The sequence below is a fragment of the Populus alba genome, chromosome 3 (genome assembly GCF_005239225.2).
Source record: "Populus alba chromosome 3, ASM523922v2, whole genome shotgun sequence".
NCBI classification, from domain to species: domain Eukaryota; kingdom Viridiplantae; phylum Streptophyta; class Magnoliopsida; order Malpighiales; family Salicaceae; genus Populus; species Populus alba.
In genome coordinates, this window is record NC_133286.1 from 9,156,613 (window position 1) to 9,183,822 (window position 27,210).

General features: G+C 31.6%; 3 protein-coding genes across 3 annotated transcripts; 2 read left to right on the forward strand and 1 right to left on the reverse strand.

Moving 5' to 3' along the window:
- Positions 1–8,680: 8,680 nt before the first annotated feature.
- Positions 8,681–14,062, forward strand: LOC118038101 (homeobox-leucine zipper protein GLABRA 2). The gene is made up of 11 exons (XM_035044410.2): positions 8,681–8,875; positions 9,236–9,525; positions 10,370–10,487; positions 10,594–10,788; positions 10,914–11,288; positions 11,422–11,523; positions 12,216–12,425; positions 12,549–12,723; positions 12,817–13,088; positions 13,237–13,323; positions 13,420–14,062. Exons 1-11 carry the CDS (start codon positions 8,798–8,800, stop codon positions 13,798–13,800), a joined length of 2,283 nt encoding a protein of 760 aa, XP_034900301.1. The 5' UTR covers positions 8,681–8,797; the 3' UTR covers positions 13,801–14,062.
- Positions 14,063–17,211: 3,149 nt separating this feature from the next.
- LOC118038102 (photosystem I reaction center subunit VI, chloroplastic) lies at positions 17,212–19,113 on the forward strand. Its single transcript, XM_035044411.2, has 3 exons — positions 17,212–17,438; positions 17,574–17,700; positions 18,796–19,113. Exons 1-3 carry the CDS (start codon positions 17,311–17,313, stop codon positions 18,973–18,975), a joined length of 435 nt encoding a protein of 144 aa, XP_034900302.1. The 5' UTR covers positions 17,212–17,310; the 3' UTR covers positions 18,976–19,113.
- A 138-nt stretch (positions 19,114–19,251) lies between these two features.
- Positions 19,252–21,782, reverse strand: LOC118037892 (rop guanine nucleotide exchange factor 12). The gene is made up of 6 exons (XM_035044044.2): positions 21,629–21,782; positions 21,232–21,386; positions 21,089–21,163; positions 20,699–20,971; positions 20,279–20,599; positions 19,252–20,086 (listed from the first exon to the last, which is right to left on the reverse strand). The coding sequence occupies exons 1-6, from the start codon at positions 21,741–21,743 to the stop codon at positions 19,676–19,678; spliced, it is 1,350 nt and encodes a 449-aa protein (XP_034899935.2). The 5' UTR covers positions 21,744–21,782; the 3' UTR covers positions 19,252–19,675.
- Between the last annotated feature and the right edge of the window lie 5,428 nt (positions 21,783–27,210).

The window sequence follows — 27,210 nt, forward strand, 5'->3', positions numbered from 1 at the left end:
AAGAAAGACTTAGAGTTCGTTTTTTAACGAGGTTGCGTCTGCATTTTGTTTAAAACGTAGATGCAACCTGTTTGGTTAAGAAAAAAAAAAACAGTTTACTATGTATGGGTCCCTTATAATTTTGCGTCCGAGACGCAGGGAAAGGAAAAGCAGCAAAATGCTGCTTCTTGAGCACTGTTCATGCTAATTAATTAGCATGAACGGTGCAACATACACTGTTCACGCAGTGTAGCATGGCTACACTGTTCACTAAACAGTGTAGCCAGCTTTATTGTTCCTGTCAGACTGGTTCCGGTTCAAAACTCAAAATACATTGAACCAGGTCCAACCCAGTAAAATAAAAAATAAAAATTATTTTTTATTTTTTAATTGTTTTTTATTTGAAAAAACTAGTGTTTAACATTATTTAATGACACTACATAAATTAGATAGAGATTGCTTGATGACGTAAATATTTGTATAATTTGATCGCAATTTTAATTTTGTTCCTAATTATATATTATCTGATGTTGTCGCGCACTTAAGAAAAAAAAAAAAACTTGTAGTCCTTGTGCCAGATATATTTCATACATAATGAAATTATAGATAGTTTAATAGAATAATGAAAAATATCTTATATAAAGTATTATTTATTTCATGATATAATAACAACAGTTAAATCTACAATATTTAAATTAAAAACCATCAATATTAATATATATTTTTTTTAAAATTATTTTATAACCTCAATTTCAAAAGCATTATTAATTAAACATATTAAACTACTTTTTTTTTAACCTCAATTTCAACTACAGTTTTAACCAAACATATATAAATACCAAATCAATCTCAGCTAAAAGCACTTTTATATAACAACTTGTTTCAAACCACAACCACAACAGCTACTATAATATCAAACACACTAGAAAGAAAATTGAGGTTGAAATCCAAACTTGACCAAAATTAGAAGAATTAATTAAGTTTAAGGATTTAATTATATTTCTAATAGGTTTAATTGATTTATTTAAGGACTTAATTGAAATAATGTTAAGTGTGAAAGGCAATTTGACAAAAAATTAGAAGAATTAATTAAAATTTGACTTAATTAAACTTTTAAAGGGTTTTATGGATTCAATCAAGGACTCAATTAAAAAAAATTAAGTTTGGAGGCCTAATTAAGTTTAGTTTGCAATAATTAAAAGAAAAAGGACCCAATTGAAACTTTAAAGAGACAAATTGGTGCAATCAAAAGCTTAATTGAAAGAAATTTGAAGTTTAAAGGTTGATTAAAGGCCATATTAAAGAATACTAAAACCAAAGATCAAGATGAAATAGGTGCGCGTATCTAGTGACTGAAATTGAGTTAATTTGAAAGTTTGATGAACAATAAGGGTCATATTGTATAATTTGAAAACCAATGACTAATTTCTAAAAGGCACAAGATTCAAAGGATCTCCATTAACATTTTTAAGGAAGCAATTACAGAAATTGAAAAGTTTTTAAGTCAATTAATGGTGCGGTGCATATGCTGAAATTGGAAGAACAAGGACTAAATTGAAATTTCCCAAAATCCTTTATAAAAACCCTAATTTTCAGGGTTTAGATAAATGACATGTCACTCAAATTTTAATGAATAAATGAGCAACTCATTATTTAGTCATTGTTTCTTCTTTTTCTTTAGCTAAATGACTAATCGAGATGCCACTTTTAAACAAATGAACGTGGCATTTCTGACTACCTAAGAGGCTATAATCAACACCAATAGACTAAGAACTTTCTCTACAAGGATCAACTATTATTATCAAACATTGGTCTCTATAAGGATCAACTATTATTATCAAACATTGGTACCTTATTTGGCATGAAAATTTTGATAACATCTTGTCTTTAGCCAACCTTTCCTACATTGGAAAATTCAAGATGATCGAGAGCCAACTTTTCAATAAATGAATATGAAGTTTTAGACCTCCAAATCAAGTGCAGTTTGTTTCTAATAGTAGATCTACATACCTTCTACAAGACTTCGGTCTATAAATGATACATTTATATCTCAATCTCTATAATGATCTTGGTAAAGTACTCAACTCAATCATCTATGACTGAAAAACAAATTCACCATGATATAAAAGACTCTAAAAGTGCTTTCTTATGCTTGATTTTGATTTATAAGAAGAAGAAAAAAAAGACCCAGCACTATATATTTTGGAGAGGAAAGTTTTGGAAAAGAAAGAACAAGAATCTTCCATAAAACCTTTTGGCAAAACCACCATGGTTTTGCAACTTTTTGTTTTGGTTTGCATATAAAAAAGGCAAGTTCTTTTATATAGAGGAGGAAGTCTAGGATCAAAGAGAAAAGATATAGAAAATACAAAAGAAAATCACAAGAGAAAACTAAGGAAAATACCAGATTTGTTTAGAGCAAAATACAAATTCACCGAATGTTGCAAGGACATAGTTTAAGTAATTATTCTTTGGCAATAGCAATGAAGTTTTGATTAGCAATTGTCTTTAATTGAAGATAATTGAGTAGATTTTTAGCATCAAAGAAGGAAGTTTCCTAGTCTACAAAAGAAACAAAGTGACGGTCAAATCTGATTCCTATACTAGAAAAAAATATTTAATTGTAATATTTAATTCTCCTAGTCTAAGAAGAAAAGTTAAGGGGCGGCTACAATGGAAATAAATTGTCTTTATTATTGTCCAAATAAAACAAGGAAACTTAGCACTACAAAAGAAAAGGAAGAGGGACAAGAGTTATTACAAATTTGATCCTCTTTGCATAATTGAGAGTCCTTGAGTTGGCAACTATTCCTAAAGTTACAATGAAGGTCTATTCGACCAAAGAAACTACTTAGCCTAGGAAACTAGTCTCTTTTATGTTATTTTCTTTGGTACATACAAAAACAACTATATCTCTTTATTTTTATTTTAATGTTTATAGGTGTATTACTTTATAATTGGGTTATGTTGTAAAGTGGGTCCAAGAGAGCCCTACTTGTCTTGGATACACTATGGTTTTAGCTTAGATTAACTCATATAAAACTAAGTTGTAACATAAGGATCAGTTTACGTTTGCTTTGAATAATACCTTGATTTTATTGCATCTTTGTGTGCTTGTATGGGTGAGAATACTCTTCTTCCTTGGTTCTCTAAATGAATGATTTGACTTATTAATAACAACTATCTTCATGATATCTTTCTTATACTTTTTGTTCGTGAATTGGTATTTGTTGGGTGGAGGTTCATTCCAATCTAATTTTTTAGTTTTCCAGGACTTGTTTTTCTTGGATGTGGATTGCATAACCACGTGATCATTGGGTTCACATCATCTTCCAAATTGATTATAAAAATTTAGTCTTAATCTAGGTATTTTTTTATAATATAAAATTTCAAATTTGATTCAATGATAAACACAAGAAGAGAGAAAAAAAGTAAATTTTAATTTGTTCCACTAAATTTTATTAGAATGAATAATTGTAAATTTAATTATTTTATGAAGTTTATTGTGTATCTTAATACCATTATAAAATTGTTTTAAACAAAACCTAGTTGAAATTAACAAAAATAATAGAAACAAATCAACTTAAAATCATTTTTAGGTTCCGTTTGTTTACTGGAAAGTAGTTTCTTTTTGAAAAGTAAATTTCAAAAAAGTGAATTATTTTCTGATATTTGATAGTGTAATGAAAAATAAGTTGGAAAACACTTTTCAGTGTTTGGTTATGTCATCGAAAATAAGCTGAAAAATAACTTATTAATGTTTTATTTTTCTCAAGTTTATTAAAATAGTGAGGAACAAATCTTACAAATTAAAAAGTTGAATGAGAATGAAATTGAAAAAAAAATATAATTTCATAAATTATCTCAAATAAAATAAATAATAATCAAAATAATAGAGATCAAATCTAAAAAATAAAAAAAAGATGAAAAAATAAAATAATAATAATTAACATTTCATAAATTATTTCAAATAAAATAAGTAACAATCAAAAGAATGAGGATCAAATTTGATAGATAAAAAATTTCAATAAAAAAATGATAAGGAAAAAGTAAATAATAATTAAAAAAATAAGGACCTAAGTTAATATAAAAATTAAATTTTAATAGATGAAATTGAAAAATAAATATTCAAAATAAAATATATATAGCAATCAAAAGTTTAAGGACCAAATTTGATATAATCAACAAATAATATGATATTTCTAAATTTTTCACAACTTCTAAAAATTGTTTTCCGCTCAAATTTTTTAGAAAAACACTTTTCTGAAAACAAGTTAAATTTTTCTTTGTCTGGAAAGTATTTTTTATTGACCAACTTTTTTAATAGCAAACAAACACAAGAAAGTTTGGAAAATGAATTTTCATAAATCACTTTCCTAAAAACAAATATAACCTTAGTAAGACAAATATAATAAAACTTGAAATGGTCAATTTCTTCAAACTCTACCAACTTCAATTTTCATTTATTAACAATACCGTCATCTTTTTCTCTTTGTTAAATGAAAATCTACATTCAAATGAATGTAAATCTCATCATTGATTTATGAGTAAATTATAAATTAATAGTTCCTCTAGTTTAAAAATAATTAATTAATCCCTTGATCAATGTTCATCATGCTTAATACAATATATATATTTTTAAAAAATATATTCTTGTCTATCAATCTTTTCATATTACATGTTTATTTTTCTTTTTCCTATTTCTTAAAATAAGAATAAATAAATTGACAAAGACTAAATTAACAATTCCACTAGTTTTATAAATAATTAATTAATCCCTTGATCAATGTTCATCATGCTTAATATAATATTCTTTTAAAAAATATATATTCTTGTCTTATCAATTTATGTTTTTTTTTTCCTGTTTTCTATTTCTTAAAATAAGAATAAATAAATTGACAAAGACTATGAAATTGGAGAAAAATATCAAATTATAAATAGATTTCAAAATATAGGGATTAATTAACTATTTTTAAAAGTAGAGGGGTGTTTTGTTTATTTTGTGAAACTAGAGGGACTAATTTATAATTTACGCTTAAATTTTTTGCCAACACCTTCACTACTCTCATCGATCCCCTTTTTCCCTATCACCATATCCCTTGTTTGAAGACGTTGACAAATAGTACATTCAGTGTGATTATAGAATTCAAATCTTCTCAAAAACTCACACTTCACATGACGTTAAACTTGAAATATTTTTCATAAAAATTAATTCCAAAGCTGATGAAAAAAATTGAAATATTCTAATTTTTTTTTTGAAAGTTAGTAAAAAATCAATTTTTTTCTTTTACAAAATTGAGAGTAGAATGAGGTAAACATAAAATGTTAGAGAAAAACAGATTGAGCACATGATCTCTCTTTACTGCTGGGGATAATTTTGAAAGTTAAGAGAAGTTTTGGTAGCTTTCAAGTAATATATTACAAAAATAAAACCCAATCTTTTGTTTAATTCGAAGAGTTCGGATTTCTAGGTTATTAAATCTAAATCAAAGGAGTCGGTCTAATTAGAAAACCTAATAAGTACGCTAACTAATCTTAATTGATATAAAAGATTTAATAGTATGTTTAGAAGTGTGATTATAGTTGTTTTTCAAAATGTTTTTTACTTAACATATATCAAAATAATATTTTTTTTATTTTTTAAAAAATTATTTTTGATATCAGCACATAAAATAATTAAAAATACTAAAAAGATATTAAATTAAAGCAAAGAAAAAAACATAAAATAATTTAAATTTTTTTAAAAATACTTTTAAAATATATATAAAAAAGATATAATAAACTTGTAAGAGACTCACTTAAATTCCATGTCAAACATTGATGCATTAAAAAAATATATACAACTTGTAATACTTAAATTTATTACCTTCACTTTTTAAAATAACATCCATTTTAGATTTCGTTCGATCGTGTGTGTGTGTGTGTGTGTGTGTGAGAGAGAGAGAGAGAGAGAGAGAGAGAGAGAGAGAGAGAGTTCAAAACGTAAAATTTAGAACTCGTTTCGCATCATGATGTTTTTTTAGCCTATTTGGAGCTTTTGGGATTCTTGCACCAAAAGCCAATAAAAATAGTTTTGGCAGTATTCTAAAAGATGTTTAAAAGTTTAAAGTCAAAAAGTATCGAATAAAGCTTTTGAATTTTGTACATATTATAACATGAAAGCATTTTAAAATTATATATTATCAATTTTATCCTTGTACATTACCTTATTTCAGATTTGGGCATGTTTGACTAGCTTACTATGAATTTTTTAAGGAATCAAAAAATCATTCAAACATTTAGTTGATGTTTGATTTGTAAAAAATAAAAATAAAATCAGTTTTGTTGCTTGAAACAAATTGAAAATGCAGGGACCTAATTTGACATTCAGGCTAAAATAAAGGTGATTTTTTCACTACTCAATTTGGACCTCTTTTTTACATTTTTCCTCCACAATTGTTTCAGTTTCCATTTTAGTCTAATTTTTTTTTTTTAGATTACATGTTGTTCGATAAAAAAAAAAATTAAGACAAAAAGGATGGTCGTCCGTCATTTGAGCCAATTAAAAAACAAAATAAAAGAAAAGGCCAAACAAGTAGGCTCACAGTGGCCTTTCATTTTATGGCTCACACACTACCCCTTATAAACATGAGCACCTGGCTTTTTTTAACTTCAATTTTTTTCTTTTTTAATTTAAATTTAATAAAATAATTTAATTAAAAATATATTTTGGATATTATTTTATTAAATACATTCAATTTTTACATATTTTTTGAAAAAGATTAATAAGATTTTTTTATAATATTATTAAGTTTTTTTTATAGTGTTAAATTGTGTTTAACCAAATCAATTTTGAATGTCATTATCTTAATATTAAAAACAAATTAAACGGAGTTGTCTTTTTCATTCAATTTCAATTTAAATTCATTCAAATAAATTAGTTAAAAATATGTTTAAGATATTTATTAAATATCATTTAATTTTTATTTAGTTTTCAAATTAATTATATTATGGCATTCTTTTATAATTTTAGCAAATAGTCTTTCTATACAGCCCTTAATGATTATTTTGTTCTTATCTTTTGTTTAATTTGATTGCTTTCTTGGGAATTGCTAATTTTAGTGCTATATAATTAAATGAAATATGAATTAGAAATTTTTTTATTAAACCCGAGCAAATTCATGACTTCATTTATTTTAATCTAAAACATGATCAAAATAAAAGAAACAATGTCGTGTTAAAATATTTCCTTTCCCTTTTCAAATCAAACCAAGACTTGAAATTTATTTAAATTAATTAATTAAAAATATATTGGGGGTCTTATTTAATAAAGTATAATTTAATTTTGATTTTTTTAATAAGATTATGATATGTTTTTTTTTTTAATATTTACAAGCCTTTTCTTTTTTGTATAATCCTTCAATGATATTTTTTTTTTATTATTTCAATTACTCGCTTTCTTTTATGTGTTTATTTTTGTTATTATATAATTAAATTAAAAATTTAATTAAAAAAATAAATTTACTAAACCTGATTGGGTTTATGTTATATATATTATCCTGGATCAATTAAAAAAAACACCTTTATCTCAAAATTTTTAAAAAATAGTGGCTTGAAATATTCTTTTAAAATCTAATCAAAATTTAAATAGAATGACCGAGTAACAGTTATACCCACTAGGTCAAGCATTTACATCAAACAAATTTTAATGTAATTTAATTTAAAATCTAGACTGTACAAAGAGGTACAAAGAGCCATGTCATAAAACCAAGCTAAATTAATAAGCATAAGGGGAACTCTCTAGCAAATTATTTTATTTCAATCAAATTTTAATTTTAATTTTTTTAAAAATATATATTTTATATAATTAAATAAAAAAAATCAAATAGCAAAGCGCAAGGCAATATTGTCATGTTGTTTTATATACTTTTATCTCTTAGTTTTATGATTTAGCCTTTAGTTATCATTACTAATTTTTTTCATCATTTATTAACACATATTATTGATTAATTTTATTAATTAATGAACGCTTTAAGTTCTAAATTCGCAATTGATTTTTTTTAAAACTTTTTTATGTTAAAATTAACTTTTAGTCCTGCTCAGCATGTATTATAACAAATACAGTAAAAAGAAGAAGAAGAAGAATGAATAAGAAAAGCAACAACAACCCTTGGCGCTAGCGCGTACACATATCGTGGAAGAGGCCGTCAATTTCCTGTTTGAAATAAAAAAATATTATGGATGAGCTGAACCGTTTCAGAAAAAGCTTGACTGGATGCGATAAGTAATTACTGGAACTGAGTAGAAATAATAATAATAAAAAAAACTTTAGCCAGTTAAGCTAGCCGTATAAAAGTATTAATTTGAGGATAGGAAAATGGCTTCAAGTCATGGTTATTTCACTCCTAATTCGCTGTGGAAAAGAGAATAAAATAAAATTAACCATGGAAGTGAAAAACCAAAAGGTAACAAGGGCTTTGAGGAGGGATGTTTGAGTGGAAATTAAATTAAATAAAATAAAAAAAATAGCAGAAAAGGTCTAAGCCACTAAGCTGATCATCAAGCCACTTAAATGGAACAGAAAATACCGTTGGATACCATAGATTCAAACTGCTTGTAAGTTAGTTGGATGTTCACATAGTCCACTCCCAACAATATCCAACAGTCAACTCCTACCAGCCTTCTTTTCGCTCTCTATAAGATCACCTCCTCGAGAGTTCATTTTGTTTTTATATCCTTAAATCAACGAGGCCCACTTTCTTCTCTCTCTCTAAAAGCCTTGTAGCTGCCTTGCTCCGTGAGGCTCCTCAGATGAAGAACAACCTCTTTCAGACTGGCCATGGGCGTCGACATGTCTAATCCACCCAATTCTCATATCAAGGACTTCTTTGCCTCTCCTGCTCTGTCTCTTAGTCTTGTAAGCTCTCTTTAACCACCACTCCTCGTTTCATAATCTTTCTCTTAATTTCTTCTCGTATTAATTGGAAGCACACATCTTTTTGTTTCTTTTTACATAGCTTGGTTTTCCTTTTCTTTTTTCTGAGGTTTTCCGGCTACCATCTTCAAATCCCACCAATATTTTTACCCCGTCCATTTTTTCTGCATATGTTTTATTTTCTTTTATGAAGGGGAAGTATTTTCTATTTTGATAGCTCGATGTGGGTATATATTAATCTCATGAATCACACGTACATAAAAATGCATGCATGATGTGCATCTAGCTAATTAAGGTCTAAACCCTTGTGATGCACTGTAATGTTTTTATTTATTGTTGAAGGCTGGAATATTCCGCGGCGCAAATGTGAGTCATGCGGCAGCAGCGGGTAGCGTGGAGGTGGAGGAGGGGGATGAAGGGAGTGGAGGAGGAAGAAGAGAAGAAACCGTGGAAATTAGTAGTGAGACCTCAGGGCCCATGAGATCAAGATCAGATAATGATCTTGAAGGTGAAGGAGAGCATGATGAGGATGATATTGGTGATGGTGATGGTGATAATGATGACAAAAACAAGAAGAAAAAAAGAAAGAAATACCATAGACATACCGCTGAGCAAATCAGAGAAATGGAAGCGTATGTATTTTCATCTCTCTCATTTACTCCTACCCCAGACTAGATTAATTTATTTTTGTTGATTAATACATGTATGTATATCAATATCCTCATATTGTGAATTTATATATTTACAACTCCTTTTATACCGTACAATATATATATATATATATTCAAATTAATGAATGATAAAAAAAAAGGCGTTTTGGTTATTAAGAATACTCTATATGTAGGTTCAATCTTTTGTTAGCTTGGTAGGTAGATACGGGGCTAAAGATATATGTGCATGGTTTGCCAATTAAGGCAATGACTCCTTTACTAAAATAACTTGAATTGTATATCCAACAAATTAAAATTATTAGGTGTATAACTAGTTGTATTTTTCTCTTTCACATAAATACGAGTTTGCTTTTAAAATCATTTATGGATCTTATCTTATATGAGAAAAGTAAAGAAGTGAATAATTTCTCTATTCAACACATCTATCAAGAAATTAAAATGTCAGCACGCAGACTCTTTTTGAGTTCATGAATCTTGTGTACCATGATATTCTCTACGGAGTAAGCAATACGTTACCATTTAGGATCCTAAGCTCGTAGTTCGAGTCATTTATTTTTTCGTCCGTGAAAAAAAAAAAAGACTAAAAGATTAGTAAAAAATTCGGTGGGAAAGTTTATTTTCCTTGTTTTACATGTTCAACGATGCTTGTCACATCGTAAAAAAAAAACAAAAATACACAAAAGAATTCCTTAATGTTCAGTTCTTAACAGTTGTGAATGTATCTAAGAGTACGTGATATATAATATATATTTAACCAGCTCCATGAATCTTCAACTTAATTATGTGAATGTTAATTAATGTTCAGGCTATTTAAAGAGTCTCCTCATCCAGATGAGAAGCAGAGGCAGCAATTAAGCAAGCAACTAGGCCTTGCTCCTAGACAAGTCAAGTTTTGGTTCCAAAATCGTCGTACCCAAATCAAGGTACTTGTGTAGGTACTACGTACGTAGAAGTGAGATCGAAAGTCACTTAATGGGGTTAGTTGGTTATCTTGTTGATCTAATAACCATGGCAGTGGTTATGTTACAGGCCATACAAGAGCGCCATGAAAACTCTCTGCTGAAAACTGAAATGGATAAACTCCGAGAAGAGAACAAGACCATGAGGGAGACCATCAACAAAGCTTGCTGTCCAAATTGTGGCACCGCTACCACCAGTAGAGGCACTGCCTTAACAACCGAGGAACAGCAATTACGTATCGAAAATGCAAAACTCAAAGCCGAGGTAATTAGCACGTAAAAATTAATTATTATAGAAAATTAAACAGCAATCGTCAATTAATATTTATTAATTATTAATATCATACTTAGCTGGAAGAAATTAATATGATGCATAATCATTTAATGCAGGTAGAAAAACTTCGAGCGGTCATCGGAAAATATAGTCCAGGGGCAACAGCCTCATGTTCAGCTGCAAATGATCAAGAGAATAGAAGTTCACTAGATTTTTACACTGGAATTTTTGGACTTGACAAGAAAAGAATCACGGAGATCGCTAATCAAGCAATGGAAGAGCTTAAGAAAATGGCTACGGCGGGGGAACCACTTTGGGTTCGAAGTGTTGAGACAGGTCGTGAAATTCTTAATTACGATGAGTACACGAAAGAGTTTGGTTCTGAAAATTCAAGCAATAATGGAAGGCCGAAGAGATCCATTGAGGCTTCAAGAGAGACCAGGGTTGTGTTTGCGGATCTCCCAACGCTAGTTCAAAGTTTTATGGATGTGGTGAGATATTATAATTATATTATATATATATTAGCAATATTCCACACACACACACACACAGTTAATGTTGATTAATTAATTATAGATTAGACCCCTTTCACTAATGTCATCAATTTTTTTTCCCTTTAATCAGAATCGGTGGAAGGAAATGTTTCCATTCTTGATTTCAAAGGCGGCCACTGTTGATGTTATCTGCAATGGTGAAGGTGCAAATAGAAATGGGGCAGTGCAATTGGTGAGTGACAGCTCCATTTACCAAGATCTCGTATAATTAAACTAGCTAATACTTATACTTGAATAAAACTACAGTTTTATGCGTGGGAAATCAGCATCAATTTCAGTGAATACAAAATCCATATATAGTAATATAACGAAAAAGTTATAATTAAAAAAAAAAGAAAAAAAAAAAAAAGCAAGGTTGAAAGATGGAGGTGGCCATTTCCCTTCAATTTAGAGCGGGGGAGGAACTTTCCTTGTATATTTATATGGCCCAGCTGTCAGAAAATGAGGCATCTTTTTTACGTGGGACCTTGTCTTTAATGGAGATCTACTCTTCCTCCTTTGGCTCAGCTGAAGGTCAAAATCCTTGACTTCACTCTTACTTACAGTTAGAGGTGATGACTTGATAATCGAGAAAATTTCCTAGGTGAAACCAAGAGTCGAACACCCAGAAAAAATTAATGCCTAAGACACCTGTTTATTTATTAATTTTGATGAATGAAAAAAATCCAAGCATAAAAAACAACTAATTAAGCAGGTTGCTCAGGCCTGTTGTAACATTTAATTACCGAGGATATTACCTTATGAGGAGGCTACGTGGAATATGTTTTTGGTTATATTCAATTCTATTGAGGCTGACTTTGTGTTAGCATCTGTGAAATTATAGTATTGGATTTCGTTAACCAGATATAAAACTGTGCCACGCAGATGTTTGCTGAGGTCCAGATGCTTACACCCATGGTGCCCACCAGAGAAGTTTATTTTGTCAGATATTGCAAGCAGCTTAACGCTGAACAATGGGCCATTGTTGATGTTTCTATTGACAAAGTTGAAGACAACATTGATGCTTCACTCGTTAAATGCAGAAAACGCCCCTCTGGTTGCATCATCGAGGATAAATCAAATGGCCATTGTAAGGTACATGCTCTATAGACCAAGAGTTAAAATTTAATAGAGACAAGCATATATACATAACAATGCTGTATCGTCTTCTTCTCTTTTTTAACAATTTAACATACATGTTTGTAACAATCTCGTCAGGTGATCTGGGTAGAACACCTGGAATGCCAGAAAAGCACAGTTCATACCATGTTCCGGACAGTCGTTCATAGCGGCCTAGCCTTTGGAGCAAGGCATTGGATGGCAACATTGCAACTCCAATGTGAACGGCTTGTTTTCTTCATGGCAACCAACGTTCCCACCAAGGATTCAACTGGTAAGCCAAACTATGTTTCGATATTTTCCAGTGCAATTGTTCGCTATCTTTATAAATAACAATGTTTATGAAAAAACAAACGTAAAAATCTAGGTGTTGCTACACTAGCTGGAAGGAAAAGCATTCTGAAACTGGCACAAAGAATGACATGGAGCTTTTGTCGAGCAATCGGAGCATCAAGCTATCACACATGGAGCAAGGTATCAAGCAAAACAGGAGAAGATATAAGGATTTCGTCTAGGAAAAACTTAAATGATCCTGGTGAACCTGTTGGATTGATCTTGTGTGCAGTTTCTTCTGTGTGGTTGCCTGTCCCTCCGCATATTCTGTTTGATTTCTTAAGAGACGAAGCTCGTAGAAATGAGGTACTGCAAAAAATGACATTACTCAGTTAAGATCCTATTAAGACGGGATATTATTGCTGCTTTGAATTGTGAATTATCAACAAACGAGTACAAGTTTTATCAGGCAACTTGTCTGACAATTTTTTTCTTTTTTTTGCTTAAAATGTAGTGGGATATCATGTCAAATGGAGGACCTGTACAAGCCACTGCAAACTTAGCCAAAGGACAAGATAGAGGCAATGCAGTAACTATTCTAGTAAGCTGTTCTCCATCTCAAATAACAGGAGACCGTACCATGAATCTCATGTGCATTTCTCTATTCATGGTCCTAACAGGCCCTTTTCAATTGCAGAAGATGAAATCTAAAGAAAACAATATGTGGGTACTCCAAGATAGCGGCACGAATGCTTATGAATCCATGGTAATTTATGCTCCAGTGGACACTAATGGAATGCAATCTGTGATTAATGGATGTGATTCAAGCAACCTAGCAATATTACCATCAGGATTCTCAATTCTTCCTGATGGACACGAATCAAGACCATTAGTGATCACTTCTAGGCAAGAGGAGAAGAGCACCGAAGGGGGATGTTTGCTAACAATAGCATTCCAAATCCTAACGAATACCTCTCCCACAGCCAAACTAACCATGGAATCTGTGGATTCTGTTAACGCACTTATATCATGCACACTGAAAAACATCAAGACAAGCTTGCAATGTGAAGATAGTTGATTACATTAGCTTATAAGTTAGATAGACACAAATTAACTGTAAGACTGATCAGGTTTCTGCTTTTCCCCTCTGTCCAAATTTTATATCTAAAGTAGAGGGACATTCTTACATCAGTTTGTATGTTATATTTGTTTGTGGTTAGAACTTTTAAGTTAAGGGCTTGCAGTTTGGGTAAATCTCATTTATGGCACTTTGTAGAATGAGAAGGGAATGTGATTTATATTTTTTTTATAAACTACATGGAATTTTAAGAGTGAGAGTATATCATGTATAGATTTAACACTTGCTGATGTATTTTGCAGTTGCTTTCAAACGCTATTTCATTAAATTATTCTATCTTGAGAGTGATTCAAGCAATCAGAGAGCTTCAATTCAGAATGGTTACGTTAGAACTCAAGCTGCTTGCATGTAAGAGGTAGCTCTGGTGAAAAACTCGATCGATCATTTAAAGACATTCTTGCGTATCAATGTATTTAAAGACAAGAACCATTTACGTATGATTCCATAATTTAGGAAACATAGGATAGCAAACATGGATATCACTTCAGCTACTTAATGCTCTGGTATTAACCCATCGTGCACAGCAGCTTACCTCTATAGATGAAATAAGTCCTGGGTCATTTCCATTTCTATACAAATCCCAACTTCTTCATCATGGATCAAACCCCAAATTTACATCACTATGAGCATAGTCATGAATCACCTTCTTCATCTCCCTAACGCATCAAGATTACACATCAAATTTCACATGATTTAGAATGAAACCCGCAACCAGTCCATGGCCACAAAATTATTCTCTTGCTCATGTGTATCATTCTTGCCTTTCCCATTCAGTACTTCAAATATAAAATTTTGGTATTGTTTCGTCCAACTTCCAAGTAATTTGGGTTGAGTCGTTGTTGTTCTCGTCGTCGTCGTCCTACTCTCAATGTCCACACTCTCATCAAACCTCCATTTATATTAAACCCATTTACTTGCAATCATATTCGTCGCCAAAGCCAAGGCAACATCCAAAATTTTTAACAAAAGGAATGACCAATCAACAAAAGTCCGTAAGAGAAATCATACGCAGCCCTATATTTCAAGCATTTTGTTGATCTTTGATTCAGATGCTTTGAATTATATTTAAAAATATAACTCTAAGTTTACGAGAATTTATTAAATCCTAATACAAACTACTTCTATGTTGATACTCATGGGAATCCTAAACTAATTTGAGATTTTTGATTAATTATTATACTGAGGACATGTGCGCTTTAAATAAAACAATTTTTTTTTTTGTTCTTCATGCGTATTCAAACTTGTGATCCCTTTTTTTTTTTCTTAGTCAAACATGACTCCTGGTTGCCTAGTCAATTATGTCTTTAATACTCGTAGTTTGGTAAGAATTATCGGAACATGGTAAATTCTAATGTACTTGATTGCTTCTAACTCTTTTTCCATGTAATATCGTGAATAATTATTGTTCTTCTATGATTGATATACGAACCCTTATTTTTAGTGTTATGACGTCCAAGATGTTGAATGACGGGTCTATCTTCTAGATTGAATGGGATTTTGAGTTTAATCATAAATTATAATTTAAGAGAGCCATTATTTTGTATCATGATTATTAGAAAATTTATGATTTATAAGAGTTTGGGCAATGAAACTATTTGTGCAAGCAGAATATATATCACCCCCAATACACCTCATTTATGGTAAGTTTTATTATTGATTGATTGTTATTCTAAATTGTGTTTCTATTTGTTTGTCTCAGCTAAGGTTCAAGGCAGATCTTTTTTCGTGAAAAAATCTCTACCTTAACGTGTTAAATTCTAATTGTTATAGAGTATAAATCTTAGCATCACATTTATTTTTTATTTTGTATCTTTAATACCTGATGATATTCTTTACATTATAATTTTATAGCCTCAAATAATAAAGTCTACAACTAATTTATAATATTTATTGCTATTAATTTATTTAATTTAATACAGAAGTATGTGTTATGTTGTAAAATTATACCCTGAATATTAATTAAACAAATTAATTTTTATGGTATTTTTAAAATTTTAGCCAAACCCTAATGAAAAATCATAAACTAGTTATGATATTTATTTTTTTTATTTTTCAAACATGATAAAAATACATTTTTTTGTTAGAAAATATGCATGAAAAACCTTTAGAATTTTGCCATATACATGAAAACAAAACATATTTTTCTATTTTTGAAATGAGGAAAAAGAATTGAATTTTTGAAAGTTTTTGAAATTTTGGAAAAAATCAAGCATTTTTAACATTCGGTCTGTATCTTACAATATATGTTTACAACCTGATATTAGATAAAATTATTGAAAAAATACGCAAGGGACCCAAAAATAATTTAAAAATAGTCTATGAATTTTTTTAGAATTTTTTTGAACTATTTTAGAGTCTATTTGGCTAGACACTAAAATAAGAACAAGTTATAAAGCTAAAGTGGAAATCAATATGACATGTTTGACATGAATGCTCTTTGCCTAAAATCAAAGGCATTGAAAATTCCTCAAGGCAGTGTTTTAAAAAAAGATTTCTTGATCAAATTGAGAAAAAATAATAACAACAATTTGGGATTAAATAATGAAATTGAAAAAAATAAAACTTTTATAAAATAGCCAATAATATAAATTAAAAATCAAAAGAAAACAAGGCAACAAAAAGGACCAAGTTGGAATTTCAGGGAGGGGAAAGAAAAAAAACCTTACCACCAACAAATTACTCCATCACCACCGACACAAGCTACACCAACTAGAAAAGAATGCGATGACACTTCCAACTACAATATGAAAGGGCATTTTTTGTTGCTAAGAGATGCTATATGAAATGTGTGTGCGCCATATGCTCCAACATCCTTTTCATTTAAATAGTAATAAATTATTCTTAAATGATCAAATTATAATCGATGAACATAGTAATAACAAAAAAAAGGTAAAAAGATCAAAAGGCTCAAGCACGAATGGATTAATTTTTTTAATTTAAAGAGTAAACTTTTTTATTTATTTAACTGTATTTAGAAAAAGAAAAGAAGTAAAACCCCTAGGTTTCAACTTTAAAAAAATTAAGTAATTTTATTTGTATTTAAAGGTAATTAAATAATTTTATCATGCTTGAAAAATTAGAAAAAAACCTATACTCCCGAAGCAATTTTTTAATGATTAATAGGCATTATATTAAAAAAAAATCAAAATGCCTCCTGTACAAAAGTGTTTCATTTTCTTTTATAAAGCAAAATAATAATTATGAGTGTAGGAGGACCAATAGTAATGGAGCTTGCGGTGCCTGCCAATTTATGTGGAGTATAGCGATCGTAAAATGGATAGGCCTATCCAGCTTCAATCCACTTGGCATGCACAAATGACTCTCCAGATCTCTTAAGATAATACCGATTCTGCCACGTTTCCTAGTTAAGATTCATGCAAAAAGATCAAAAACCCAACTCTCTTGCAGCCTGAGACAGAAACCAGTTAGTTGGGAACCAAAATCAAGGCCATGGCATCACTAGCAACCTTTGCTGCAGTGCAACCAGCCACCATCAAAGGCCTTGGTGGTAGCTCCCTCAATGGAACCAAGCTCCATGTTAAACCATCTCGCCAGGGCTTAAGACCCAAAAGCTTGAGGTACCAAAACTTTCTGGACTAGCTATGAAAAGCATGTATATACCATTTTATTGTTCTTTTTTTCAGCTTTATGGCATGTACTTCGGCAGGCTTCTGAACCAGTGCTCTGTTTTCTTAAAAAACAAATAAAAACAGGAGTGGTGCTGTGGTCGCAAAGTATGGTGACAAGAGTGTCTACTTTGATTTGGAGGATTTGGGCAACACTACTGGGCAATGGGACTTGTATGGATCTGATGCACCTTCACCATACAACCCTCTCCAGGTTTGACACCATTTTCTGTCAATTCCAATGGTGAAAAGGCCTTATAAGTAATTCTATCTTCGCTTATTTTGCCCCAAGCTCTCAAATTTTTAATCTATTAACAGTTCTTTTTTACGTTCTGTGGCACCACTTAATTAAACTAGGGAATGCAAAATGGTCAAAGTAAGGAAATTAAGGGGAAATTAGCTTAAACACCCTATTGTTTGAGTGTGAGGATACTTTTCGCCCTGATTTTTCATAAAATTGCTCTTTGACCACGCTCAAAATATAAGGTGTTCAACGTAATTTATCTGGAAATTATAGTTATTGATTAGTGCAAAATAAGTTTGCAACTGTTGATATAGAGGGCCTTCCACTGAGAGCCTGCTGAACTCAAGACATCCTGCTTACTGAACAGGTGCTCTAGCCAACTGAGCAATGACAACCTGACACTGCAAGGGCTTGGTAGGAAAACATGATGACACAATAGAGATTCACGCTAAGCTAATGGCTTAAAAGAAAAAGAATGAGTGTGCTCCTTCCATGATAGAGTGATATTTCTGAGATGATCCACTGAGGATTGTTGACATCATAGATTGCATATACAATTATGAGTATTGTAATGGTCAAGTAAATTCTATTAGTCAGAGGCAACACATTCAATCCATCTCAAAGAGTAATTTGATATACCAAGTGGAAAGAAGAATCAGCAGGGTACAGATGTTTTGGTGGTTTGTCATGTGAGGGCATGATTATTTAGATAATTAAGGCGTATTGCTCTGTGCCAGATTTTTACAGCAATTGTTTGTGTTGAACGAGTTACCACATTGTTTTTCCCCGGAGCAGTGGTGTTAATGTATCATTAGCCTTAAAGAATCAGTAGAATTCCGGTCAACTTGATAGAAATAATCCATTATCATTCACTAGATCCTCAATGCTTGTGGCTTACCTTGCACTACGCAAGCACCTAGCACATTCACTACTTACAGAAGAAGACAGCTAGAAGTTTATGTTTTCAAATTAAGCCAAGGTTCATAGGTATGTTGCATGGCTATTTTGCATTGTTTTCCGTACTTATTTATTGACCTTGTGTTGTGCTTTTTTATGGAACTGCAGAGCAAATTCTTTGAGACATTTGCAGCTCCATTCACCAAGAGAGGATTGTTGCTCAAGTTCTTGATATTGGGAGGCGGCTCCACCCTCGCTTATTTTAGTGCTACAGCTTCTGGTGACATTCTACCAATCAAGAAGGGTCCACAACTTCCACCGAAGCTCGGTCCTCGTGGCAAACTCTAAATTAGTTTAGCATCCTGATCTGTCAACCCTTTGTTTGTATGTTTTCATGCTTTCTTTTGACTTTAAAGGTTGGCGAGTTTGTCTAAATCCTACTTAAGATCCTGGTTATTAATGCATACATATTTGATTCCTCTGTCATTTCGGGGCATTCCATAAGATTTAATTTTTTTTTTTCTTTATTAGCATGACTATGATATATGGTCGTTACACATGTAGCATGTTAAATTGCTTGCTTCCAGGCATAATTATCTAGGTTCACTCAAGCTTATTGACTCTCAAACACAAATATAATCAGTGGAGAGAACAGTTTAGAGCATGTGGGCAAAATGTCTAGAAAGAAAAGGAATGAGAGTAAATCATAGTCACACACATAATTATCGGGTTTGCTCTACTCTGAAGACAATTACCAAGAACACATTTGGACGGACTAGGAACTACAAATCCTACAAATCCATTTCTTGTACAGAATGACTGAACAAAATGTTTGAAATCTCTTGGTTTTTCACTCATGTTCATTCTTCCTATTTACAAAAGTAAGGAATGGAATGGAAATATGTCAGAAATTCACAAACCAAAAGGACCTTTTTAATAAAGGGTCTGAAAATACACATTTTAGTGTTGGGCTTTCTCACTCTTTCTTTCCCTCTCTTCACTTTTTCTTTTTTCTGTACGTGTTCATTTTTCTCCCTCTATAATGCTATCAATGGCGTGCTGTTGGGCTACGTGAAGCTCCTAGATTGTCAAGATAGGAAGGTTTCCGGTTGGTCGATATGTTAGCAAGTTTCTGTGTATACTTATCGTCATCTTTGAGTAGTTCATCTGATCCAAATGGATCCTTCTTTGCTGGAGTGTCGTTTTGTTCCTGACCCCAACCCATAAAATCAGACAGTGTCATTGAAGCGTTCGTATCTTCTGACTTCTTCTCCATCCCTTCTTTGGGAGAAACCAGTACTTGTGGTGCCTCTTTTAACGTGTTCCTCACGTGTCCTGCGTGAGATGGATTTCGAGCAACATGATCAGCATAGAGCACATCTTCAATTCGAGACATGACTGTCGAGGCCAAGGTTTCTAGAATTCTCGAATAGCTTTCCAAGATAGCGTGCCCTACATCCTTTCAGGACATGAATATATCGTTAGCCTTTTGGTTTTATGAACATGACTAGAATGGCAAAAAAAGTAGTATGAAGGTACGCATAAGGCTGGTGGTTTTTCTTTACGACGCTTGTTGATTAAGGCGATCATTCAGCTCCTAGTGTAATATGAAAAAAAAAAACCAGATGAAAGGGCCGGATCCTATGTTTACCTCATTGTATTGAATTTTGCTAACATCTAGTGAAGATTGAGGAAGTCCAGGGAAGCGTTGTTTGAGAAGGAGTAAGATAGTTTCTGCTCTCTCTTCAAAGAGTTCTCTCTTCTCCAAACTGACAGCAGATCCCCAAGCAGATTTACCATCTTTCTGATTCATTTTCCTTCTCCAAATCACTATGGAGGCCTCTATTCTGTTCTTGAGGTCTAGGATTTTATGTTCTGATGACAAGTCCATAATGGACAGAAATTGATCAGGTTCGAAGTACTCTAGTGTAATGCTCCTGTACGCCGAGTCTCCGAGGCTAGCCCTCCCATTCTGCCAAAGCACCAGAAAGAAATGCGATTAGGGAGATAGCAAAGGCATTCAAAACTCGTATGCAGTATTGTAATAGGAACTGTTGCGTTTTCTTCTTACCTTGGGAAGGGATTCAATGTAGTTTTCAGGAATCTCCATTTCTGAAAGAATTTGAGCATTTATAGCCATGGCTGCTTTGAGAACTTGGTTCACAGAGTCCTTTTGGTAATTAAGAAATTTTTTAGCCCTTTCTGATAAGCCATCTGGAGGGACTTTGACAGTAGGTAGCCACCATTTATCATCTTTTCTCTTGGTGCCTCCTTTTTCTGACTCAGGGGAATCCCTTGAAACATAATAAAACTCATTTTGGTCTTTGAAGTTATCTAGGGAGTCCTGAATATTGCAAAACCATTTTCGAGGGATGCATTAAATTTGTTGCAATCCACATTTAACAATGTTCATATATAAAGCTCAAATAAATTAAGAGAAACAGAAGTCTCATTTTCTTACAAGAAGCATTGCGTCAAGCTTGCGCAAAGCTGGGATGTTCATATGAAGATCATTTCGTTGTCGTGTCACCATTATCTATTCAATCAATAAATGCAAAATTCTTAGCTTTTATTTGAAGAAATGCATTAGAGAGAGACCGTTACCTCCATATTTGATCCATCCTTGGATTTTTGCTGGGAAGGAACAAGTTCGACAACGTGATCGGTTACAGATAAGAGCCAATCAATTTCTCTTATCCACCTTGCTTTTCTTTCTGGTGACATTGGCTCTAGACGTCGTTGTTCGCCAAACACAGAAGCTGCATATAGGATGGAATAAAATGAGAGAAACCTACTGACGAATTAAGAAAGACAAAATCATGGATGACCAGTTTTTAGACAAGAAAAAACTGGAATATTAACCATCTGAATCCAATAGACATACAAGTACCACCATGTTTGTCGGGGAATCTGCAGGAATTCAATGGAGTTGTTTTCCTGCTGGGGTTGGAGAACATGAAAATTAGAAAATTGCAAGGAAAAATTTAAAAGGTCAACCTACCAGCAAGGTTTGTAATTGCATTTGACAATGCCAGAGCTGAAGAGACACCCTTTCCTCCACCAGACATATCCTCTCCAAGGAGCAATTTAGCAAACCTTTCCTTCATCTGTTCCATTTCTGAATCAAACCTCAGGAGATCATAGCAAAAATCATATTAATTGCCAAAATCGAATAAATGCAAACAAGCACTATCTTTTCATGATGTTCCTTTCACCAAAAAAGAAAAGATGAGATATTGGATGACATACATTAGTAATCAATGAAATGAGATATTTGGACATGAACTTCTTTTTTTTAAAAAAAAAAAAAAAAAATCTGACTTGCCTGGATTTTTATTATCTTTTCCTGCAGCGCCGGCTTCATCCTTGCCTGACCTTGATCTGGGACCCTTTTCATTAACAGGTCTTGGAGGCTGATGGCCTCTAGATGTTATTCTATCATCCATTGAAGAGTATTGTGCCAAACTAGAACTACAATCCGAGCTCAAGCTCTTAGCATGCCGACCGCCTGCATTCTCATTCATCCCTTTGAAATGATACAATCTAGACCTATAATTTTCTTGTTCTTGCTCAAGAGCACGAACCATCTTTAAAGTTCGTAGGAAATAAAATTACGAGAAGAAAAGAAATGGTTCTATGCAATGAACAAACATAAGGGATGTTTCACACCTTGTCCTTGGTCGGAGAGAAGGGGGGAGATAAGACCAGCCACCAAATGACTCAACAGATTGGTGTTCTTCGAAGAATTTACTATGTCTTGATTGGTGTTGGTTTCTGTTCTGTGCCATGTAGCATGTGATGGGGGGCCGTGGGGTGCATGTTTGGATGGATGGATTGATGAGGTGTCTGTCGTGAGAGCAATGAGCTCAAAAGGAAGGCAAAAGTTAGTTGATTATGTTTGTTTGTTTAAGAATTCAAGAATTGGATGGTTGTTTTTTCATTTTGATTGTGTAACGTCAAATCTTGCAAAGATTCCGGAAAGACAGGCATTCATATATTGTCAGTCAACATTCTCTCTTCCTTAGTACTCCCGATTCTTTTTTTTTATATAAATAAAAAAACATGATCAAGGGGCTTTTGATCGAGTTTTAACTTCGTTTGATCCAAATTGAATGAGTGAATCTTTAATTGATTCTCCATCTTTTTTAAAACAATAAAAAAAGGAAATTCAGCCTGGTCTAGGCCGAGGTTATCTAGGTCATGAAAATGAATTTACTTGATAGAGATTTCGGCGCCTAAAAACTTTTCTATACTAGCTTTGAATCTCTATTTCAACACCCACAGTCGTGTTCGTCATTGCAGCAGCAACAGCTCATCTACCAGTTGCCCAACCTCCAAATAAGTATGTTTGGTATTATAATTGCTTTTGTGGTTATAATTAAAAAAAAAGTTTAATAAAATATATTTTTTATGAGGTTTATTTTAAAAAATAAAATATTTAATTAAAATTATGGTTGAAAAAAAAATAGTTTTTTATGTTTGGTTAGCATGTTTTTTGCTTGAGGTTTGACTGTATTACTTTATATATATATATATATATATATATATATATATATATATATATATATATATAAAATTGAAAAACATTCATGTTTTGTAATTATGATTACGTAACGAAATGAAAAATCCTTATACATTAATTTATTCTTTCATTGCTCCATCAAATTATTTAAAATTGTATCACGTAAAAAATCCATACGTGAAGACCTTTGTGATCCTTGAATGGCCGAACGAGAACAATATCAGGTAAAAAATCACCTGGAATTAAATTGAAATTGCAATCATATTCAGAAAAAATCGTATCATCTTGCGATCTCTTTCTAATATAGTTATGTAGTGCCATTGATGCAACTACAATCTCAACTTGCGTTTTGTATGGATAAGTAGACATGTTTTGCAAAATTCTCCATCTCTGTTTCCATACCCCAAAAGAACGTTCTATCACGTTATGTAGTGATGAGTGTGCACGATTAAACACTTCTTTCCGACCACTTGGTTGTCTACGACACCTAAATTCTTAAAAGTGATACCTCTCGTCTTTGTAGGGACCCAAATACCCATACTCATTGGGATATCTAGCATCAACCAAATAGTATTTCCTTACAAATAAGAACAACATGGTAATTTTTAACAAAACTAAAAAAACAAAGTATATACCTTCAATTACCAGTCTTCAATTTATTTCAAATCACAACCTTCTGGTGGTTTTGGAAATTTTTTATTGCTATTGTCAATAGGCTCAAGAAAAATACGTGTATTGTATGCACTACCTTTCCATCCTGCCCACACAAATATGAATTGCATGTCGAAACTACAAGTGACCATGACATTTTATTTTAGTATACCTTTTCTTCCAATAAATGGAATTTGATTTTTAGATAATATGCAGGCACGAACATGTGTGCCATCAATTGAACTGACACAATTCTACAGGCCACAAAAAAATTAAGTAATCATAAACATTTATAAAATATTTCATATTCATTTAAACAACTTAATTAAACAAAACTTTATCTTACCTTGGAATGTGACATAAATCTTGGATTAATTGCAATTTCTATTGGTGTGCTCATAAATTGTGGATCTACTGGTTTTATGACTTCCACTACAAATAAGCATAATGATTTAAGCACTTCTTTTAAACATCTATTAACAATTTCACCTGAATGTTGAAATCTCTTTTAACACTTGTCAGTTTGACGCCCTAATTGCTATTGTAAATAAAAACATTGTCACATTTTCAATAATGTTCATTCTTCTTGAAGGTTTTAAGCCATGGTGCGTTTCTAAATCATTGCATAGACTCAACAAAGTGGTTGAGTCCATCCTAAACTTGTTAACACATCATTTCCAATGACCTCTTAAAACCTCATTCAACCAACGCATCCATGTGCTGTACGAAACCATACATGGTTCTTTATGCATATAATTAATATAATACATATTTATAGCTCCAACTGTGCATATAATTAATTTCTTCATATCAAACTGCCTCCTTAAAATAAATTCATCGTCATCACCACCATCATCATCATCATTGTTGTTGTCGGCGTTGTTTCCATCACCGTCATCTCTAGCACCAGCAACTGAGGCACCACTACTTTCACAACTAGGATAATTAATGTGGTCTACTATGCAGTTCACTACATCATCATCATAATTGCTATCAAAATCTTCATTAACTATGACATTAAACCATGGATCATCCATACCTTTAATTACATGTAAAAAAAAAAAATTGATATGTTGTTAATAAAAGACTTTAAATATTTGAATATCATTCAATAAAAAAAAAAAACTATCAAAGAGTTGGTGAGGACATAATTTTTTCCATACCTATAAAGCAAAAAAAAAAAAAAAAAGGGTGTTCCACTTGCTTGTATCAGATGCAATTGAGAGGTTTGTTATAAAAAAAGATAGTTCATTGAAAAATATGATACAAACATCCCTTCTTATATAGAAAAAATTCAATGATGTTTACATCATTTTTGTAATTTTTCTGCTTTCAACATAAGTACATTCTCACATGTATGAGTTGTAAAAGTAACATATAATATTAATTTTACAGCTCATACATGGGCTGCATTCTGACTTGTATTCTTTCATTTGTATTGTAAATGTTAGTTTCACATGATTGTCCACATTTTATTATTCAAGATTCGTTGGACTATTTTTTTTTGTTTACTTCTCATTATGGCAGTTTCACAAACTCAACCAGTCGGGTTAAAAAACACACTCTGAATGTTTTGCAATTACTTTCACATGATTGTCCTCCTGTGAACCAATAATTGCTCCAAGGTAGAAAGGAAGAAAAATACAGCTATCATACCTCACGGCAGAAAGGAAAAAAAACACCAACAGTAAGTAAAAATAATGCTATTAGATCTCATTGAAGAAAGGAAAGAAAACACCAACAATAATTGCAAAGGGGGTTTCAAGCTTCTAACCAAACCAACTTTCAGACCTCACAAGCTCACAGCTAGACCCAACTGTGGCAGCTGTAATATTACAAGAAAACAAGCCTTATAACAGGAAAAATCAAGCTCAGTTTTGTCAGGGAAAAAAGTAGTTAAGGTAAATGAACAACCAATTCCATCAAAGTGTCAACCATTTAACATTTTTAACAGTTGAATTTGTACATAAAATACAACATTAAAAACCAGCAATTTCTCATCCAAGTCTGTTAACTCCCAAAAAGCAGTTTAATAAATACAACATTAAAAACATTACCGCAAATAGATATGCCCGTATGTCTCAACACAAAATGTGGAATAATACAATGACTTGAATAAACTTCGGCAAATGAAAACTACTCTTTTAAAAACCATCATCATATTATTCTACAAAAATAAAATAAACATGTATAAATACCGTAAGCACTCAAACATGGTTAATTGATTAACATTTAAGAAAATGAAATCATACCATATTAGTGAAGCAAGTTTACTTCGTGTATACATTTGTTGCAACTATTTCAACTTCTATTGATTATCACCCATATTGGTCCACATATCTCTTTTCCTTCTTAAACTCGAATACTTTGTAGCAAAGTCGTGAAATTGATCTTTAATTGAAACTTTAGGAATTGAGTGGAGCTCATCCATCACCTCACGAATACTACAACCTTTGTGATTCATATTCAAAGAAGTGGAATTACTCTTAGTCGACATACTCTCAAGTAGTTGATTACACCTTGACAGCAGCTGAACAACAATTCCAAATGTTTTCTTCTTTCTACCTCGAACCTCAAAAGGATCTCGTTCTTTTCTTTTATCTTTTAATTGAAGTATTTTGTATTTCTTCTTTTTTATTTGATTTGATTCATTCTAATATGTGGGGACTTTCTTCTATTACCACAAAATAAGGGTTTTAATATTATATTTCTTTTATTGATGATCATACTTGTTATTTTTGGGTTATTTAATGAAACATTATTTTGAATTTTTTGAGATATATATAGCCTTTTGAGCTCTTGTCAAAACACAAAATGTTGTTATCAAAAGTTTTAGGTGTGATTTGGGTGAGGAATACCCCTTTAATAAAATTTGTGAGTTGTTTGCCTTAGATGAAACTATTCACCAAACCTAATGTACAGATAGTCTTGAGCAAAATGGTGTTGCTGAAAGAAAATATAGGCACGTTTCTGAAACTACTCATTCTCTCTTGTTGTCTGTATCAATTCCTAGTATGTTTTAAGGTGAAGCTGTTTTTATTGTTATAAGTTTGATTAATGCAATTTCATCTTTTTATATTTCAAGTTTATCTCCATTTGAAAAGTTGTATGGGTATGCCTCTAATTATTCTTTATTTAGAGTTTTTAGTTGTATTTTTTTTTTATTCGTTCTCATGTAGAACATAAAAAGTTGTCCTATTGATATGCTATTTGTGTATTTCTTAGTTAAGGTGAAGGTAAAAAGAGGTATTGTTGTTTTGATTCAATAACTCAGAAACTTTATATGTCTTATCATGTTGTCTTTCTTGAGCATATACATTTCTTTTTTAGTCCATCCACTACTCATAGCTTGATTGGATCTGATCTTATTCGTATAGATTCTTTTTCTAAGGATTCTGATAGTTTATCAT

Bases quoted from the DNA above. Each gene is read 5' to 3' on its own strand.
- LOC118038101 (XM_035044410.2), top strand. From the start codon at position 8,798: ATGGGCGTCGACATGTCTAATCCACCCAATTCTCATATCAAGGACTTC. The intron at 11,524-12,215 runs GTGAGTGACAGC...TGTGCCACGCAG, and splicing joins GAAATGGGGCAGTGCAATTG to ATGTTTGCTGAGGTCCAGAT. The intron at 12,724-12,816 runs GTAAGCCAAACT...GTAAAAATCTAG, and splicing joins TCCCACCAAGGATTCAACTG to GTGTTGCTACACTAGCTGGA.
- LOC118038102 (XM_035044411.2), top strand. From the start codon at position 17,311: ATGGCATCACTAGCAACCTTTGCTGCAGTGCAACCAGCCACCATCAAA. The intron at 17,439-17,573 runs GTACCAAAACTT...AAATAAAAACAG, and splicing joins TTAAGACCCAAAAGCTTGAG to GAGTGGTGCTGTGGTCGCAA. The intron at 17,701-18,795 runs GTTTGACACCAT...ATGGAACTGCAG, and splicing joins CACCATACAACCCTCTCCAG to AGCAAATTCTTTGAGACATT.
- LOC118037892 (XM_035044044.2), bottom strand. From the start codon at position 21,743: ATGGAACAGATGAAGGAAAGGTTTGCTAAATTGCTCCTTGGAGAGGAT. The intron at 21,164-21,231 runs GTAACGGTCTCT...TTGATTGAATAG, and splicing joins AGGATGGATCAAATATGGAG to ATAATGGTGACACGACAACG. The intron at 20,087-20,278 runs GTAAACATAGGA...ATGTCCTGAAAG, and splicing joins GCAAAATTCAATACAATGAG to GATGTAGGGCACGCTATCTT.